General features: G+C 43.0%; 1 protein-coding gene across 5 annotated transcripts in view; it reads left to right on the forward strand.

The window, feature by feature from the left end:
* Positions 1-21,033, forward strand: part of auts2a (activator of transcription and developmental regulator AUTS2 a) — a 471,784-nt gene that overhangs the window by 84,939 nt on the left and 365,812 nt on the right. For all 5 annotated transcript variants that reach the window (XM_029691164.1, XM_029691168.1, XM_029691167.1 and 2 more), the window contains exon 3: positions 19,328-19,600. In XM_029691164.1, coding sequence (XP_029547024.1) covers positions 19,328-19,600 — 273 coding nt within the window. The remainder of the gene's footprint in view (positions 1-19,327; positions 19,601-21,033) is intronic.

A 21,033-nucleotide genomic window follows, 5' to 3' on the forward strand; every position in this document is an offset into this window, starting at 1 on the left:
GTGAGACAGGTTATTGAGGTCTGAGCGAGTCAGATTATGGAGGATGGAGTGAGACAGGTTGTAGAGGTTTGAGTGAGCATTAGTGCAGTCTAATTATGTGCTTGCTGTACCCAGTTGCTAAGCAACCTCGCCTGCTTCGCTGAAGCCATGCTGTCCCATAAGAAACATCACATCACTGGAGGGAAGGACAGAGGAGAGGGTATTATGTAGGGCACACTAAATTCAGCCATGTACTTAGTTATTTCCGGGCATACATCTCACATTGAAAGGTTTCCTACATTTTCTCCCACATACACTTCCAGGAAATTGCAGACAAAGTAGCTAGCCTGCTTCCCCTGGCTACTCACCTTAACTCAAGACAAGTAAGCTTGATTCTAGTGAGCGTGTTATTTCTCCCCCCTGATAATGTATCATGGTTAAAGGTGTCTGCATACTAGGTTCGCTTTGCTCCTAGCAGAAATGGGCTAGGCGAAGTGAACAACTGTGCCTCGCATACTCCTTTAAAATGCCTTTGCTTTAAAAACAGCAATAGTGCTGTTTGTCCCTCTTGAAACACGGTAGCCATTATGCACTTCCTCAAAATAGTCTGAATGAATCTAAGATAACTCAAGATATCTGGAATGAATTGACGTTTTTGAATTGGAGGTGAGAGAGAGAATGGCCTTGTGTTCAGACAAAAACCATTAGCCTTTTACTGCAGTTGGCTAAATCAGGGTCACACTGTCACAGGCGTCGTATTGAAGAGACCAAGCCGCAGCGTGTTGAGTGCTCATCTTTTACTTTTAATGAAAGCACTTCACAAAGAAAAAACAAACGACAGCCAAACACTTCTGTCAGGTATACTAACAAACTAAACAGAAAGCAACCACCCACAAAACCCAAAGGAAAACAGGCTGCCTAAGTATGGCTTCCAATCAGAGACAACGAAAGACACCTGCCTCTGATTGGAAACCAAACTCGGCCAAACATGGAAAACGAAACATAGAAATAGAAAACTAGAACAAATTCCCCTAGAACCAAAAAACCCCAAAACGCACAAAACAACTCTCTGCCACGCCCTGACCATTCTACTATGGCAAATGACCCTTTTCACTGGTCAGGACGTGACACACAGAGTGTTTCTTGGTAGTCTTAAACAAATCTACTGAAACAAAAGTATACACCTCACGCACATGGTTATGGAATTAATAAAGAAGACACCTGGTACCATGTCAGATGTAGAGTTGAAATATATTCCATTTTGAGTTTTATACTTTATATACATCACAGAAAACTTAAATGTAACAAAACCGTTTGACATAGAACACCGAATTTTCAGCGTTTAATTTAAAAAAATCTTTATTAGTTATGAAATTATGAAAAATATGAATAACATTCCACCCATGAGACCAAAGAGGGTGCTTTTGGTAATTGACTGCAGAGTGCTACCCACACACTAACAGGTGCAGAGAGCGAGAGATGCAGAATGACACTGCTGCTATAATAAAATAATCATAATTTGGGTGCTGCTTTAATTTGTCCTGTTACAAGTGTGTAATGGGAATGTTTTTTGTTGTTGTTGCATACCCCAACTCCCCCTGAGACACCCACAGGGAGTGGGGTCACGGCCAGGGTCACCATTGTACAGTACATCGCCCTGGAGCAATTAGGGTTAAGTGCCTTGCTATGAGTCTGCTGCCTCCCTCGCCTGACAAACAGCAGTTTGGTTTTGCAGTAGAGGGAAAGAGGGAAAGGGGATACCTAGTCAGTTGCACAACTGAATGCATTCAATCAAAATGTGTCTTCCTCATTTAACCCAGCCCTCTGAGTCAGAGAGATGCGGGGGGCTGCCTTAATCGACGTCCACGTCATCGGCACCCGGGGAACAGTTGTTGTTGGTGGTTAGGAGAGGAAAGAGAAACTCAGCCTTCAACATCCTCCACTGCTATTCACTATTCCTCCCTCGCCTCCCAGGGTCCATTTTCTTCTGTGAATCACATAAAAAGGTCTTGTTAAATCAAGCATTACGTTTCAAGATGTAATGGAAAGAGCTGTTTTTCTACTACCATTGTTGTCCCGGCATCACCACAGTGAGCAAACAACTTATTTTTAACGGCACTTACCTACACAAATACAGGATTACTCCCTTCTCCCTATAGTGTCTCCCTATAGTGTCTCCCTATAGTGTCTTCCTATAGTGTCTCCCTATAGTGTCTCCCTATAGTGTCTCCCTATAGTGTCTCCCTATAGTGTCTCCCTATAGTGTCTCCCTATAGTGTCTTCCTATAGTGTCTCCCTATAGTGTCTCCCTATAGTGTCTTCCTATAGTGTCTCCCTATAGTGTCTCCCTATAGTGTCTCCCTATAGTGTCTCCCTATAGTGTCTTCCTATAGTGTCTCCCTATAGTGTCTCCCTATAGTGTCTCCCTATAGTGTCTCCCTATAGTGTCTCCCTATAGTGTCTCCCTATAGTGTCTCCCTATAGTGTCTCCCTATAGTGTCTCCCTATAGTGTCTCCCTATAGTGTCTCCCTATAGTGTCTCCCTATAGTGTCTTCCTATAGTGTCTCCCTATAGTGTCTCCCTATAGTGTCTCCCTATAGTGTCTCCCTATAGTGTCTCCCTATAGTGTCTCCCTATAGTGTCTCCCTATAGTGTCTCCCTATAGTGTCTCCCTATAGTGTCTCCCTATAGTGTCTTCCTATAGTGTCTCCCTATAGTGTCTCCCTATAGTGGTCTGAATTATGGAAGAGATGTTTGTGCAAGAAGGGGGAGGGTAAAAATGACTAATGGTACTGCACAGGAACAGACAATGAATGAACGACATGCTATTGGGTGGGGGATATTGCAGTACTACACTCCAGTGGGTGTGACAACCTAGTGTGTGGTGGAGAAGTTATGAGGTAAACTAACTGGGCCTCAAACTGTCAGCTTTACTCTGAATCCTCACCTCTCGCTCTCTCTCTCCCTCTAACCCCCCTCCCCTTTTCCTCCTCTTTCCCCTTTATTAATTCTCTGTATTGACGTCATCCCAATAAGCCCCCCCCCCCCTCCCCTCCCTCCTGTTCTCTTTCTTTGTGGATTCGGGATGTTTTCAGATACAGCAGTGTGTTCATGGTCCGCTCGGCTAAATGACTATCATATTAGGAAGTGAGTGTCTAAAATCGAAGAGTGTAAAATTATATTGTGTATTCAATTGTACAATTTCTGATTGCTGCTGCCAGTCCAAATAGCCCACATCTTATTAGTGTGTTCGTGCCTAGGGTTTGTTTGTTTTGCATCGTTTCTACCCCTAAATGATCCTCCAACAATAGTAAATGTGTAGGTCCAAAGGAGTAACGATGAGATGTGATCCACTGCATTGAATAAAAATCCTAGATGTGTATGAATGTAGAACAACAACGCTGACCCAGTGCAGTCACAGTGAGGGATCTCTTTCTCTCTGCCTGTTCAAGCAAATACTTTGTTTTCTTTTGCATCTGTCATCAATTAGGAGGAACGAATTGATCTGAAGAGGGTTGGGGCTTCAAAGGGAACATCCAATCAACTATGTCTGCCACGATTTGATTGATTTCAGTACAAGATGATTGTCTTTCCAGCTATTTACTATTTATGATCTTTACAAACTAGGCTACATGAGGTTGGATCAATCAAGCTCTGCATCATATCTTATTCAAGGCTTATTTAAGGCTAACAAGACCAAATGGACAGGTGGCAACTCAGGGCTGTTGGATCTGAAGGATTCCAAGTGGATGGTTTAGTGGAGTCTTTCATTGAGCTAATGCTTTTGACTGGTATCCGTAAGGCTGTAAGTGAATACCCCCACACTGCCCTTTAGAAGGCACCTACACACCCTGGTTACATAATCATTACCACTTGGTGCCCCCCTTATGTTTATTTAATGAGGGAAAAGTTGTGTGTGCTCGACTGACGCTGAATATGTTTGCCTCTCATTAGGGTTCTGTGGTGTCTGGGCTTGGTAATGTCTCTACCCTGTCTCTCTGCTCTCTGTGTGGTTACGGCACTATACGGTCGGCCTAATGCCTAACCTAATACATTACACACATGCATAGGGATCGGTTGGTTTGGGATCTGCTAACACTTTTTTTATAGCCTAGTCAATGTGACCGGCAGTGCATTGAGCTAGAAAGGTCGTTTTATACAGTAGCTTAATGGGAATGGTTCCAGTCAGACCTACTCCGCGTCTGTTACACTACGTCGCCAGACTACATCGCCAGACTACGTCGCCAGACTACCCAGACTACGTCGCCAGACTACCCAGACTACGTCGCCAGACTACCCAGACTACGTCGCCAGACTACCCAGACTACGTCGCCAGACTACCCAGACTACGTCGCCAGACTACCCAGACTACCCAGACTACGTCGCCAGACTACGTCACCAGACTACCCAGACTGCGTCGCCAGACTACCCAGACTACGTCGCCAGACTACCCAGACTACGTCGCCAGACTACCCAGACTGCGTCGCCAGACTACCCAGACTACGTCGCCAGACTACCCAGACTACGTCGCCAGACTACCCAGACTGCGTCGCCAGACTACCCAGACTACGTCGCCAGACTTCCCAGACTACGTCGCCAGACTACCCAGACTACGTCGCCAGACTACCCAGACTGCGTCGCCAGACTACCCAGACTGCGTCGCCAGACTACGTCGCCAGACTACCCAGACTGCGTCGCCAGACTACCCAGACTGCGTCGCCAGACTATGTCGCCAGACTACGTCGCCAGACTACCCAGACTGCATCGCCAGACTACCCAGACTACGTCGCCAGACTACCCAGACTACGTCGCCAGACTACCCAGACTACGTCGCCAGACTACCCAGACTGCGTCGCCAGACTACGTCGCCAGACTACGTCGCCAGACTACCCAGACTGCGTTGCCAGACTACGTCGCCAGACTACCCAGACTGCGTCGCCAGACTGTGTCGCCAGACTGCGTCGCCAGACTACGTCGCCATATTGCTAGGCTGTGCATGTTATGATTCTCCTAAGCCTGTGGCGTGTCTCTGATGCAGCAGGCGTCGTGATTGTTGTCTTGATCTGTTGAGCACAGCCCCACATGACAAAGCGCTGCGCTGCAATAGTTTTAGTGAGGGGGGGCTGGTTGTGCTGCTCCTGGGAGCAAGCAGAGATAAGGAATAATGAAAGAGGAGAGATACAAATGGAATCTCTTCTTCTTCTGTTCTTCCGTCAGATCTGGGCTCCCCATCTCCAGTCCCCAGCCTGTAAGGCTCCTGTCTGTGTGTGAAATGAACTCACCATGGGTCTGCTGTTGTTGAACAACCAACACAATCAGGATATCAGATCACCTCACAGGATGTTTTCCTTTTCTTTTTTTCTGAACCGAGAGAGAGATGTAGAGAGAGTGAAACAAGTGTTTGTCTCTGTAAGGCACGTGCCAGCAGTGCGTGTGTACCTGTGCGTGTGTATATCTGAGTGTGTGTTTGCTGACTCGGGATCTGTTGAAGTCTGCTGCTAGGCACAATATTGGTCTGGATGTGCTATCATAAACACAGGAGACGGAGACCAAGGCAGGAGTAATTTACTGCTCCGCTCGCATGTAGAGGCTTCAGACACCCTTGCCACGGTATACACTCGAGACGTTGTCTTATTCTGCACTTGAAAGCGTTCACTAGCAGAGAAGAAGAGGGGGTTTGCTCTGAGTCACCGCAAATACCAGAGACCTTTAGAATGTAAGATAGTGGAATTGAACTCTGGGGGGTTCCTCTATTCCATTCCAGACTGGCCCTCCAGTGGTTTTACCCTAGAGCTCTGAGCAACGGAACGGTTCGAAAGCTATTAAAACTAGGGTTGTGACGGTCATGGAATTTTGGATGGCGGTAATTGGCCGGCCAAATGACCGTGGTCTCCATAATAACCGTTCGAATAACAAAATAAAATATAAAGGATACAGTATATAAAATACATTTGACACACATTTTCTCCTCTCCTTCACTCCTGACTGCATGTGCTGCCATAGAAATAGAATTCATAGAACAGGCGTCAAGTCAAGTCAATGGTGGCATAATGGGTGGACTGGCGGCCAATTGCGAGTGTACCCATAGGAGCAAATCAGGAAGGAAAAGCAGGAAGTGTACCCATCAATATGTTCTGTGAGTTGTTGACTCAATTCACCTGACATTAAAAAAATACATTCTATTGCATGAGCCACATCAGTTAACATCATTTGAATGAACATTCTACATTACCATGAAAAATATTGCATCACAATACCAGGCAGCCATTGCAAGTGTACCCATGAGTTTACCAGTCAAATTGCAGGGTTAGAGGTTCCAAGCTTGTTCTATTCATTCTATGTCTATGCTACTTCTGCATTGGTGGGGCATTGCCTAGGCAGCAATAGACTTGAGTTTCTTCTTTCAGCAAGGAGAAACAAAGTTTAAGCTTGTTGTAAAGAGTCCATGTTACCGCAGAAACGGACTCAACTGCACAAATGGCCGGCCGTCCAGTCTTCATTCAGCTGTTCGTAAAAATTATAGAAATGTTATAAGCTTGTACTTTTTTTAATGGTTATGACGGTTCTTTTATTTTCATGATGGTCTTCATCCATAACTGTAGTGGACCGGTCTTCATCCATAACCGTAGTGGACCGGTCTTCATCCATAACCGTAGTGGACCGGTCTTCATCCATAACCGTAGTGGACCGGTCTTCATCCATAATCGTAGTGGACCGGTCTTCATCCATAACCGTAGTGGACCGGTCTTCATCCATAACCGTAGTGGACCGGTCTTCATCCATAACCGTAGTGGACCGGTCTTCATCCATAACCGTAGTGGACCGGTCTTCATCCATAACCGTAGTGGACCGGTCTTTATCCATAACCGTAGTGGACCGGTCTTCATCCATAACCGTAGTGGACCGGTCTTCATCCATAACCGTAGTGGACCGGTCTTCATCCATAACCGTAGTGGACCGGTCTTCATCCATAACCGTAGTGGACCGGTCTTCATCCATAACCGTAGTGGACCGGTCTTCATCCATAACCGTAGTGGACCGGTCTTCATCCATAACCGTAGTGTACCGGTCTTCATCCATAACCGTAGTGTACCGGTCTTCATCCATAACCGTAGTGTACCGGTCTTCATCCATAACCGTAGTGGACCGGTCTTCATCCATAACCGTAGTGTACCGGTCTTCATCCATAACCGTAGTGGACCGGTCTTCATCCATAACCGTAGTGGACCGGTCTTCATCCATAACCGTAGTGTACCGGTCTTCATCCATAACCGTAGTGGACCGGTCTTCATCCATAACCGTAGTGTACCGGTCTTCATCCATAACCGTAGTGGACCGGTCTTCATCCATAACCGTAGTGTACCGGTCTTCATCCATAACCGTAGTGGACCGGTCTTCATCCATAACCGTAGTGGACCGGTCTTCATCCATAACCGTAGTGGACCGGTCTTTATCCATAACCGTAGTGTACCGGTCTTCATCCATAACCGTAGTGGACCGGTCTTCATCCATAACCGTAGTGTACCGGTCTTCATCCATAACCGTAGTGGACCGGTCTTCATCCATAACCGTAGTGTACCGGTCTTCATCCATAACCGTAGTGGACCGGTCTTCATCCATAACCGTAGTGGACCGGTCTTCATCCATAACCGTAGTGGACCGGTCTTTATCCACAACCGTAGTGGACCGGTCTTCATCCATAACCGTAGTGGACCGGTCTTCATCCATAACCGTAGTGGACCGGTCTTCATCCATAAGTGTAGTGGACCGGTCTTCATCCATAAGTGTAGTGGACCGGTCTTCATCCATAACCGTAGTGGACTGGTCTTCATCCATAACCGTAGTGGACCGGTCTTCATCCATAACCGTAGTGGACCGATCTTCATCCAGAACCGTAGTGGACCGATCTTCATCCAGAACCGTCCACTACAGTTATGGATGAAGATACTTAGTGGCGAACGGAGGTTGATCTTATCAAGTATGTTTCTCTTTCTTTCTTTCTTTATTAAGGTAAAGGAGAGCTTAGGGTACGCTCTCTCTCTCTCTTTTTCTCCCCCTCTCTCTCTCCACCCATCTCTCTTTCTCTCGATCTCTCATTCTCTCTCTCTTTCGTTCTCTCGCTCGATCTCTCTCGCTCCACCCCCCTATTTTTTTCTCTCTCTTTTTTTCCCTCTCTCTTTTCCACTCTATCTTTCTCTCACTCTCAGCTTTGTGTCAGTCTGTCTCGTGTCTCTGGGTATGAATGAGTCATGGTTATTCAGCATTCTCCCACTCAACCTTTTCAAACGGCTAATGATGTGCTCTTTCTAGAAATATCACCGCTTTTATGTCTGCCTTTGTGACGGCCTCGCCGCTATTCCACTCATACATTTAACATGCTGTGTAGTACATGACTGAGCAGAGCTGCTAGTCTATTTTCCTCCAGACACATTGTGCAACAGCAGTTGTAGTATTGCTTACAGGCCTTTGAAATCCTTGCGTAACATAGCCCATAGAGGAGCAGCTTCCAACGTCTTCCAGCAGCCTTAACTGGTGAATATACACTGAGAGTACAAAACATTCCTAATATTGAGTTGCAAACCCGCCCCTTTTCCCCCTCAGAACAGCTTCAATTCGTCAGGGCATGGACTCTACAAGGTGTCGAAAGCGTTCCACAGGGATGCTGGCCCATGTTGACTCCAATGCTTCCCACATTTGTGTCAAGTTGGCTGGATGTCCTTTGGGTGGTGAACCGTTCATGATACACAAAGGAAACGGTTGAGTGTGAAAACCCCAGCAGCAATCCATGCCTCAATTTTCTCAAGGCTTAAAAATCCTTCTTTATCCTGTCTCTTGCCCTTCATCTACACTGATTGAAGTGGCTTTAACAAGTGACATCAATAAGGGATCAGAGCTTTCACCTGGATTCTCTAGGCAACAGAGAGATGGATACATGGTGAAAGGGCTGGTGTATTTTGTTGACTTTTATTTATAGTACTCTAATTATAGATATGTCTGCTGATTTTGTCAATTCCTTTCCAAGATTGATTAATAACAAAATGTTGATCGATCTAAATGAATTGAACTCAAAATAACAATGCATTGCAAGTAGCATTGCTCATAAGTAATTATACTTATTAAGCCCTGTTAGCATTCATTATTTTACAGTAGGCATCTTCTGCTTTTTTCACGTGCTACATCATTTTCCAATATCTGTTCACAGTTGCAGATGTGTGGGTTTAGTGTGTTGGATGGTGTATGGTGCAGTGAGATCTGGACCTGCTCCCAGGTCAGAGCAGAGTGGAGCCTGATCCATTAAGCAGGCTTCCACTGTGTCTGGGTGGTCACACACAAACTCATGATGTCATTTCCTTTTAACTCGCCCATAATAACACTGTAAGTCAGCCTTATAAAAAAGTGCTTAAACACACAGAGCACTTACGCTATTGAACTGCCTAGATGAACTGCCTAGCTGCCTGGCGGATTTAACTAGTTCATTGTGTTCTGTCAAGTTGAGTCTTCCCATTTGCATCTCGCTCTCCCCTTCACAGGCCTGTTTGCATAAGCTAATGAATGCTGTCTGAGAGAGAGAAAAATTGTCTTTTGATCACGCTCTCGCACAACCTCATCATTTTTTAATTTTTTATTTAAGCTTGATTTAACTAGGCAAGTCAGTTAAGAACAAATTCTTATTTATGATGCCTGCCTACCAAAAGGTAAAAAGCCTCCTGTGGGACTGGGATAAAAAATTATATCTACGATATCTATTATATCTTGAAGTGGGAAGTTTACATACACTTAGGTTGGAGTTATTAAAACTTGTTTTTCAACCACTCCACACTTAACAAACTATAGACCTCCACAAGTCTGGTTCATCCTTGGGAGCAATTTCCAAATGCCTGAAGGTATCACGTTCATCTGTACAAACAATAGTACGCAAGTATAAACACCATGGGACCACACAGCCGTCATACCGCTCAGGAAGGAGACGCGTTCTGTCTCTTAGAGATTAACGTACTTTGGTGCGAAAAGTGTAAATCAATCCCAGAAAAACAGCAAAGGACCTTGTGAAGATGCATGAGGAAACAAGTACAAAAGTATCTATATCCACAGTAAAACGAGTCCTATATCCACATAACCTGAAAGGCCGCTCAGCAAGGAAGAAGCCACTGCTCCAAAACCGCTATAAAAAAGCCAGACTACGGTTTGCAACTGCACATGGGGACAAAGATCATATTTTTTGGAGAAATGTCCTCTGGTCTGATGAAACAAAAATAGAACTGTTTGGTCATAATGACCATCATTATGTTTGGAGGAAAAAGGGGGAGGCTTGCAAGCCGAAGAACACCATCCCAACCGTGAAGCACGGGGGTGGCAGCATCATTTTGTGGGGGTGCTTTGCTGCAGGAGGGACTGGTGCACTTCATAAAATAGATGGGATCATGAGGAAGGAAAATTATGTGGATATATTGCAGCAACATCTCAAGTCATCAGTCAGAAAGTTAAAGCTTAGTCGCAAATGGGTCGGTCTTCCAAATGAACAATGACTCAAAGCATATTTCCAAAAGTTGTGGCAAAATGGCTTAAGGACAACAAAGTCAAGGTATTGGAGTGGCCATCACAAAGCCCTGACCTCAATCCCATAGAAAATTTGTGGGCAGAACTGAAAAAGTGTGTGCGAGCAAGGAGGCCTCCAAACCTGACTCAGTTACACCAGCTCTGTCTGGAGGAATGGGCCAAAATTCACCCAACTTATTGTGGGAAGCTTGTGGAAGGCTACCCGAAACGTTTGACCCAAGTTAAACAATTTAAAGGCAATGCTACCAAATACTAATTGAGTGTATGTAAACTTCTGACCCACTGGGAATGTGATGAAAGAAATAAAAGCTGAAATAAATCATTCTATCTACTATTATTCTGACATTTCACATTCTTAAAATAAAGTGGTGATTGTAACTGACTTAAGATAGGGAATTTTTACTAGGATTAAATGTCAGGAATTGTGAAAAACTGAGTGTACATGTATTTGGCTAAGGTGTATGTAAACCTCCGACTTCAACTGAGATGGATTGGGATGAGTTGGACCACAGAGTGACGGAACCTGGAATAGATCTGGAATATGATCTGGAACCTGGAATTCATACAGCCATTGTTTTAAGAACAAGCATAGCAGATAGTATTTTTCTTACTTTTTTGGTAACACTTTACTTGACACCCAGTGTCATAACATGGTCATAACCATATTACAATATGTCATAACATAGGACCTAACTTGTCATAACCATTGTGTTATAACCTGTCATAATATGGTCATAACACTACCATGACCAATATATTTACACCACTTGTGATGTATATTGTGTTGTTTTATGGCTGGTTATGACACCTACATAAGAGTGTCAAAACCGACATTTACTCAAAAAAAATGTTTCCCTGCCAAGAAGTTTTGTGTCGTTTTAAAGTTTGTTTCTTAAATCCTTTGTTGTTGTTGTTATGTATTCTTTACAGTTGTGTTTTTTCATCATATTTTAAATAACTTGTAGAGAATACCCCTTATGATACAGTCATTAAACATTATGATAATTCTGTGTCACTTTATTTGGACTAAGTAAATACACTTTATGACACTCAAGAAGCATTATGACCATCATCATATACACAAGGTATGCCTATCACGTACATGGCCTTATATCAGTCAGAAAGAGGGTGTCTTTTCTGTCTCCTGAAGTCTCCTTCATTCATCCCAGTCATCAGCAACAGAGCACTTGGGTAGTTGTATGTCTGGCATCAATGTGTGCGCAATTATAATTTAATATGGTGAATTTCTTTTATTTGTATATAATATTAACATACTGAAGACACGTAGGCTATGGTGTAATGGAATCTCTTATGTAGGTGTCATAACCAGCCATAAAATAACAAAATATATGTCACAACAGGTCAAAATATGTCATGACAGTATTATGACCATATTATAACAGGTTATGACAAGTTATGTCAGCCGGTATGATATTATAACATGGTTATGACCTTGTCATAATGTTATGACGCTGGGTGTCAAATAAAGTGTTACCATTTTAGTTTTTTAACAACAGAATCAACAGATTTTTTAGAGGCTTAGAACTCCACACCATGCTAACACAATGGGTCCTTCTCAAACCCCTCAGAACTTTGTCATTTTGTCACTTCTTTCATCCCTGACAATGCATGTCATGTTGCATTATTTGTGTTGGATGAGAGTGGAAAATGAAGGAGAACACTATTAGTCGATGCATGCAGCATTTGTTTGTTAGCCTGTCATGAAAATGAAGCTTTGTTATAATGGCTCAGTGAGTCAGAGCCAACCCAACACTCCCACCAAACTCATTATCCTCATCATCCTAGCCATCCTGCAGCTCTATCATTGGAATTGACACAGTTTAGGCCTATATTTCAAATACCATAAATATGGATACCCCCGCTGTTTTCAAATCACGTAGAGCGCTAGGGCTGTTAGATATCAATGTTCGAAGGTTGATGTCAAAGATGGATCTTCTTGATATCTGGGTGCATGACACGAGCCCGGATATTTTGGTTCTCACAGAGACTTGGCTAAATGGCTCGATCCCGGATAAGGACATTGACATTGCTGAATACAACATCTTCAGGTGTGACAGGCTGAAAAAAGGGGGAGGGGTGGCTATATATGTGAAATCAACTTGGATTGATGTAAGAAATCTAGCAAACTCCTCACTGATTGACCTAATTCTGAAAAATAACCCCCACAAGAACTTGTCCAGGGGTGTCTTTGCTAATGATCTCAGTGATCACTGTCCTATTGCATGTATGAGAGATACCAAACAGATGAACACTGATCCTCGTATAATTATGAAGAGAAATTTAAACCAAAATTCCCCACAAATTTTTTTCATATGTACAGTGCCTTCAGAAAGTATTCATACCCCTTGACTTATTCCACTTTTTGCTGTGTTACCGCCTGAATTCAAAATAGAAATAAATATTTTTTTCACCCATCTACACACAATACCCCATAATGCCAAGATGAAACATGTTTTTAGAAATGTTTGCAAATGTATTCAAAATGAAATATAGAAATATCTAATTGACATAAGTATTCACACCCCTGAGTCAATACTTTGCAGAAACACCTTTGGCAGCGATTACAGAGTATTTCTGGGTAAGTCTCTAAGAACTTCCGACACCTGGATTGTACAACATTTGCCCAATATTATTTTCAAAATTGGTTGTTGATCATTGCTAGACAACCATTTTCAGGTCTTGCCATAGATTTTCAGTTAGATATATGTCAAAATAAGTTTGTATTACAAAAAGTTAATTGCTTTGCCAAATATTTTGCAGTATTACTTTAGTGCCTTGTTGCAAACAGGATGCATGTTTTGGGATATTTGTATTCTGTACAGGCTTCTTTCTTTTAACTCTGTCAATTAGGTTAGTATTGTGGAGTAACTACAATGTTGTTGATCCATCCTCAGTTTTCTCCTATCACATCCATAAAGTTACCATTGGCCTCATCGTGAAATCCCTGAGTGGTTTCCTTCCTCTCTGGCAAGGACGACTGTATCTTTTTAGTGACTGGGTGTATTGATACACCATCCAAAGTGTAATTAATAACTTCACCATGCTCAAAGGGATACTAAATGTCAGCCTTTTATTTTTGACCCATCTACCAATAGGTGCCCTTCTTTACGAGGCATTGGAAAATCTCCCTGGTCTTTGTGGTTGAATCTGTGTTTGAAGTTCACTGCTCGACTGAGGGACCATACAGATAATTGTATGTGTGGGGTACAGACATGAAATAGTCATTCAAAAAATCATGTTAAACACTATTATTGCACACAGAGTGCGTGCAACTTATTATGTGACTTGCTGTTAGGTGACTTGCTACTCCTGAACTTATTTAGGCTTGCCATAACAAAGGGATTGTATACTTATTGACTCAATTTCAGCTTTTCTTTTTAAATTCATTTAGAAAAAAAAAAAAAAACTTAATTCCACTTTCACAGTATGAAGTATTGTGTGTAGGCCAGTGACTAACCATCTCAATTTAATCAATGGAAAATTCAGGCTGTAACACAACAACATTTGGAAAAAGTCAAGGGGTGCGAATACTTTCTGAAGGCACTGTATTACTCTGACTTTTCCTCTCAGCTGCATGCCTGACCATGAATTAGTTCTAGAATTGTTGTCATCTATTTTCTCTCTCTGTCAGACAAATACACTCCCTTAAACAAAAAATAGAACAAATCCTTGGTTCTCTATAGAACTTTCAGATCTTGTTATGATGAGAAATCATGCCTGGGCCAAGGCTAGAAAGACTGTAGCTGATTGCTAGTTTTGCAGGCAATTGAGAAATAGATGCACTTCCTCTATCGAGAAAGAACTTAGAAAGTAGTTAGATATAGCTATCTCAGACTCTGCTGGTAATCCATCTACATTTTGCAAAACAGTTAATGCACTGAAGCGTGGAAATTCCTCTTCCCTGCCTTAGCAAGTTGTGTCAGACTCTGGCATCATTTCTGAGAAATATGAGATAAGTGATGCTTTTAATTAGCATTTTATCTCAACAGGCTTTTATTTGAAAGAAATGGTGGTTTAATTTATCCTTGTCAGCCAGTCGGATGTCTGCCTCTCTCCCAGCCTCTAGATGGCTCGATGGAAGTTCCGTCAACTTCTAGTGAATCTGGTTTTCATTTTAACAACTTTCTTCTTGTGATTTGCAAGACGCCTTGCAGAAGATTGATGTAAAAAAAAATCACTGGGGCAGATTTGTCTGATGCTTTCTTGCTACAGCTTTCTGATCCTCTGATTGCAGAATCTTTAACCCTTTGATGCGTACGATCACGTATTTGTGATCATTGTTGAGTGGTCCCTGCAGCGTACGATCTCAAATAAGTGATTGGCACAGTAGCAACAGAACGTATGACCCAACAAACGCGTATAAACACCATTGTTGTCTGAACAGCATCTAAATATGTTTTTGCACTGAATGAAAATAAAGGTCTTAAACATCATTCCTCAATTTGACCTTTTATTGTAAAAGATAAATGAGAACTTCATCATCCAAGCATTACACGGAACACATCCACAGCCAAACTCATTCCATAAACCAGTCTAAATAACAGGTTGCACTGACAAAAAACAAAACATAAGTTAGTGACCTAACAGCTAGACTAGTTTACAATGTACCACATCTCTGGTGAGCACAAGAGACTATTGTAATGTTGTTTAGAAAAGAAATGCGTGTCAGCTATGCTAACAGCAGCTAAATTCTTTATGATGGCAGCCATGTTTGTTTATGTTTGATTTGGCAAAAACTCCCTAATCCCATAATGCCATTCACTATAAAATGTAAATTAACAAAGTCGAAGATGGCTGCGCTCATTGCCTGAAAAATATGAACTTAGTTTAGCCACTTTTCAGCATATTATAAATCATTGATGTACTTGTTACAGTGTATACAAGAACCGGAGCACATGACTTGACAAGTCGTATTACCGTTTTTTGACAAATCACAAAGCAAATAAAATGTTTTCACCTCACAGATCATCACAACAAATACAAGCCTACTGCCCAAGCCTACTGCCTAACCTAACCGTAGCGCGAAAGCTAAACCATTTTATGGGGGTTTGTGGGGGGGGTTCATTTAATTTGTGGGGGGGTTCAAGTCCATGGGGACAAGAAATAGGGGAAGGTATTGTGGGGGTATATGATGCAGGAAATATTACTATGATGGGGGATTTATCATTAAATGAGGGGCAAACACGATAAGTTTATAAGCTAAATAAAAATAAAATCCCTGGAAAGGGGGGTCTGAGCTGGCAGCCCTGTGGTACCAAAGTTACAATCTGATGCCGCATTCAAAACAACTGGGAAATCTCCGACTTCCGACTTCAGTGCGTTAATCGACTGATTTATGGTGCTTTCAAGACAACCGTGAACTCTGGGGAAAAACGAGCTCCGACTGGGGAAAATTCATTTTGAACGGTCATCCAACTCGGAATTCCAACTCAGGAACTCTGGCCTCTTTCTAGAGCTCCGACTTTCCGACCGGAAGAGCATTGACGTCATGATTTTACCTAGTATTTTTCAGAGTTCACAGTTGTCTTGAAAGCACCATAAATCAGTCGAGCGAACTAACTGTTGTTATAACATCTTTGGTCTGACAGACGCTTACGTGACAACCAGAATGCATTGTATGATGTCAACAAACATGGCGCCACACATAGCCAGCAAACAGCTTAGCATTAGCTCATCATAATCAATACAATATTCCAAAAAGTATTTTACACACATCATATGTGTCCATTACAATCTATGCAAGAATCGGAATGCATGATTTGTCACCAGTACTTGAAAACATGTGAATTAAACAATAAATACATTATGATCCCTACATAGATATGGTGTGCTATGACAGAAACGACAACACGATATACAGAAAATAAGCGACTTACTTTGATAGGAATGCAGACATGTCCAAAGTTTTTTGTAAGGAAAACAACCTTGAAGGCAAAGCGGGCACCAGCCAGAAAACATAACCTGAAAGGCTGCTCAGCAAGGAAGAAGCCACTGCTCCAAAACAGCCATAAAAAAGCCAGACTACGGTTTGCAACTGCACATGGGGACAAAGATCATACTTTTTGGAGAAATGTCCTCTGGTCTGATGAAACAAAAATAGAACTGTTTCGCCATAATGACCATCGTCATGTTTGGAGGAAAAAGGGGGAGGCTTGCAAGCCGAAGAACACCATCCCAACCGTGAAGCACGGGGGTGGCAGCATCATGTTGTGGGGGTGCTTTGCTGCAGGAGGGACTGGTGCACTTCACAAAATGGATAGCATCATGAGAAAGGAAAAGTATGTGGATATATGGAAGCAACGTCTCAAGATTTCAGTCAGGAAGTTAAAGCTTGGTCGCAAATGGGTCTTCCAAATGAACAATGGCCAAAGCATACTTCCAAAAGTTGTGGCAAAATGGCTTAAGGACAACAAAGTCAAGGTATTGGAGTGGCCATCACAAAGCCCTGACCTCAATCCCATAGAAAATAACTGAAAAAGCGTGTGTGAGCAAGGAGGCCTACAAACCTGACTCAGTTACACCAGCTCTGTCTGGAGGAATGGGCCAAAATTCACCCAATGTATTGTGGGAAGCTTGTGGAAGGCTACCCGAAACGTTTGACCCAAGTTAAACAATTTAAAGGCAATGCTACCAAATACTAATTGAGTGTATGTAAACTTCTGACCCACTGGGATTGTGATGAAAGAAATAAAAGCTGAAATAAATAATTCTCTCTACTATTATTCTAACATTTCACATTCTTAAAATAAAGTGGTGATGCTAACTGACCTAAGACAGGAAATGTTTACTAGGATTAAATGTCAGGAATTGTGAAAAACTGAGTTTAAATGTATTTGGCTAAGGTGTATGTAAACCTCCGACTTCAACTGTATATAAATATAAGAAGGTTGTGTGTTTTGTTCGCTCAGTGTAGATAGACTATGTGTAGTGTAATTGTTGTTTATTGGTTTGTTAATGCAGGACTACTCTGCAAAAGAGACCGTGGTCTCAGCATGACTCCCTGCTTAAATAAAGGTGAAGTTCATACAATTAAGATAATGTGTGTCTCAGGGTCTACCGAATGTCACCCACCATGTCAATACTGTCACCCAATATGTCAAACAAGAAGGTGGCTGCGATGTACTGTAGCACAAATATCCTTATTCTTTATTGTTTTGGTCGTAATCTTGCTGTGTAACACGCATCCTATTGAACTCCCTCCAAACCCTGTAGTCTTCTGCAGCTCCAGACAGACAGAGGCACCCTGGGATGGTGACGGGCAAGGCTGTGCTCAGAAAAACAACCCAGGGATGGAATAGGAAAAGATGAATAGAGAGCTAAAGGGGTAGGTAGAGGGGGAGAGAGACTGCAAGGTTGTAGAAGAGGCAGTTGCAGAATGATACAGAATTGGAGAGGGTCACTCACTCCCCTCCTGACTTGAATAGGGATATACCTCCTAATTATCACTCCTCTCCCATTTAACCAATCCATATGTCCACACAAATACTCCTATCAGGTCTGTTAAAGGGTAATAATGTGGACTCACACCCCCCCAAGCATGTTGTCAAAGATCTGCATTTCACAGGGCATTGACACATCATTAGGGTAGCCGTGGCAGTTTCCCACTTTCCCTTGACAGTACACTATTGGCTCTGCGACTAAATCTCCACACTAAAGTGTCATCATGGCTGCCCCACTCAGTCTTTATTGGACTGTATTACACAAGTGGCTCTTTGGCCTGCTGCTACTACTACAGGCCTGGAACAAAATGAGTCCCCTTACAGATAAATTATTTGTTCCATAACTTTAGCCTTGATGGCTCCAGTACAGTACGCTGCCTCGCTGTGGCAGATGAGTTGTGTTATTAATCCCCCAGTCAAACTGTACAACCCCATCTGGTTGGAAAAGAGCACACAGTACAGGAGATGTGGGGGCTCGTGTAATGGTTTGTTTTCTCCATCTGTTACGGAGTGTAGTGTAGGTGCCCACAAAGTGCCCACTATTTTACCAGGGGATGTGGGAGTGTTGACAGAACTTCAATGGAAGTATTTCATTGCTATACTAGTTTGTGTATGTGTGTGTGTTTTTGTCGATGTGGGTGTGTGCTGGTGGCTCTGTTTCCAACGCTCAATGCCTTCATTGACAGCCATGCTCTAATAGATGTGTGGTAAATCACAGATAGCACCACACTATCATCTACTGTACTTAGCCTAGAGATGCTCTGGTGACAATATGTCTAAACGTAACGCGTTGTTAGTGCTGAACTACCCACGGGGGGCCTCAGTAGGGGAGAAGAACACTGGAGAACATAGATACGCTAGCTAGTAGGCCTACTTCTCAGCAGGCATTTGTCAATGTGAATATGCTATCCATCTTTAAGCCTAGCTTTGATTTTCATCGTAATGAGCTCTCTTTCTCAGGTGTAGGGGCTTATTTTGTCAGAATTATGAATATATTTGAATTAATGTAATTGCTTTTAGTACGCTCCAGCACAAGATAATCAGAAGTACTTCATTTGTTTCAGTGTAACAGAGTTTTCACCTCTCCCCTGCAGTGCAGATCAAAAAAGTAGATATTTCCAGTCCCCTTCTCCAGAAGGACATGACCCTGAATTACTTTTTTCACTGTCAGAGTTTTCACCTCCCCTCTTTTCTTCTCTCCTTTCTCCCTTTACAGAAGATACTTTGATTAAGTGAAGCACTTTGTCTTATTGTCACAGAGTTGTCACATGAGAAGTTGTCTACTTTGTTTCAGTGTAACTGAATTGTCATCTCACCTCTCCCTCTCCAGAAGGACCTGTCCCTGAAGTCCCAGGAGCGCATGGAGAACCAGGAGAACCATGAGGAGAATCAGGCGGGGCCCCCCCTGTGCAAGAAGAAGGCCCCTAAAGTCCCTAATGGATTCAGCCTGGATACCCACAAGGCCCACAACAACCACCTTAACAACCACAACAACCATAGCAACCATCACCAGCACTCTGACCAGGAGAACAACATCCCACGCCTGGCTCTTCACACCTACGGCAAGAAGAAGAACAAGAACAGCTTGCAGAAGAAACACACGGTCTGTACACGGTTTATTACGGTTTATACACTGTCTCCTCCACTCAATTTATTTTCTCCTCAAGCAGCGTTTTTGGGTAGCCTGGTCCCAGATCAGTTTGTACTGTCTTGCAGAGTTGGGACCAGGCTAGCGTTTGTGGTCTCAGGTTGGCATAGTGGGTTTTGTCTGCTCACTACAATGCTAGATGTGTAGTTTGATCCTCTTGAATATGGGAGAGGAAATGTTGATGTGTGTGTTCAGTCTACAGTCTTGACAATTTGCTTTTGGTCATAAGATCAGGTTGAATTATCAGTCTACGTGTTTGATAAGGTTGAAGAAGGGATTGAATTCATACAGATAAAATATAATAGGCTGCAAGGTGTAAAGATAGCAGCTTTGTAAAAAAATAAATCAATAAAAATTCCATTCCAACTGAATTAGGAGAAACTCGAATGGATTCTCTAATTGTGACTGATCATTAGAGGGTCTCCTTGGCTTCATTTCTGATCTCATCCCAGAGATGAGTTAATTAATGTTACATTAAGGTCTGTTCCTTTTAAAACATCTGCAATTACGAAGTATTAAGGCTAGAGATTTGTGAGGAGCAGATTGCCTTATCCTTATAGAGATACACTGAACTGACTTTACCCCCTCCTCACAGCCAGACGACTGGTGCTCTATGGTACAGCTGCTCGGCTGTCTATTGATGAATGTGTTATTATCTATAATGGGCTTTAAAACCTGCTGGACCAATAAGAGATTAGTCACTGGTGCTATTGTTAGCTGTGGTGGAGTGTGTGTGTGTGTGTGTGTGTGTGTGTGTGTGTGTGTGTGTGTGTGTGTGTGTGTGTGTGTGTGTGTGTCTGTGGGGAGGAGAATAGTTTCTGTGTATGTGTGTGTGCGCGCGCACAGGGCAGTGTGTTGCACTAATGACTATTTATGGCACACTGACACTGGGGTGTCTTTCTGCCAGCAAGGGCTATCAGTTACAGCACCACCCACTGTCCGTCTACACACACACACACACACACACATGCTGCACAAAACACACGCACACATGCTGCACAAAACACACGCTGTGTGTGTGAAGGTAAGAGAGCAAAGGTTGTCATCAGTCTGTGTCGTCCCAGCAGGAGAGAGGTCAGTCTTCAGGAGGCTGTTAATCATGTCAGCTATACTCCCCCTGGCTTTAATGAACCCAGAGAGAAACAACACAGGGAAGTGATTACATACTGTACACACACAGATGGGTGTTATTGGCTCGGGGTGTGTGTGTTAGTCAGGGGTGCTATGACAACAACCTCTGTGACAAGTGAGAGCAGCACAAAGTGGTGTTTAGGGCCAGAGCTGAAGGACCCTCCCCACAGCTCTGGGAGCAGCCACTTATTAGGGGGACAAGAGATGCTGTTAGAGCATGGGGCTCAGGGGAGTCATGGCACCACACACTAAAAAAC

This window comes from Salmo trutta, chromosome 15, assembly GCF_901001165.1.
Source record: "Salmo trutta chromosome 15, fSalTru1.1, whole genome shotgun sequence".
NCBI lineage: Eukaryota > Metazoa > Chordata > Actinopteri > Salmoniformes > Salmonidae > Salmo > Salmo trutta.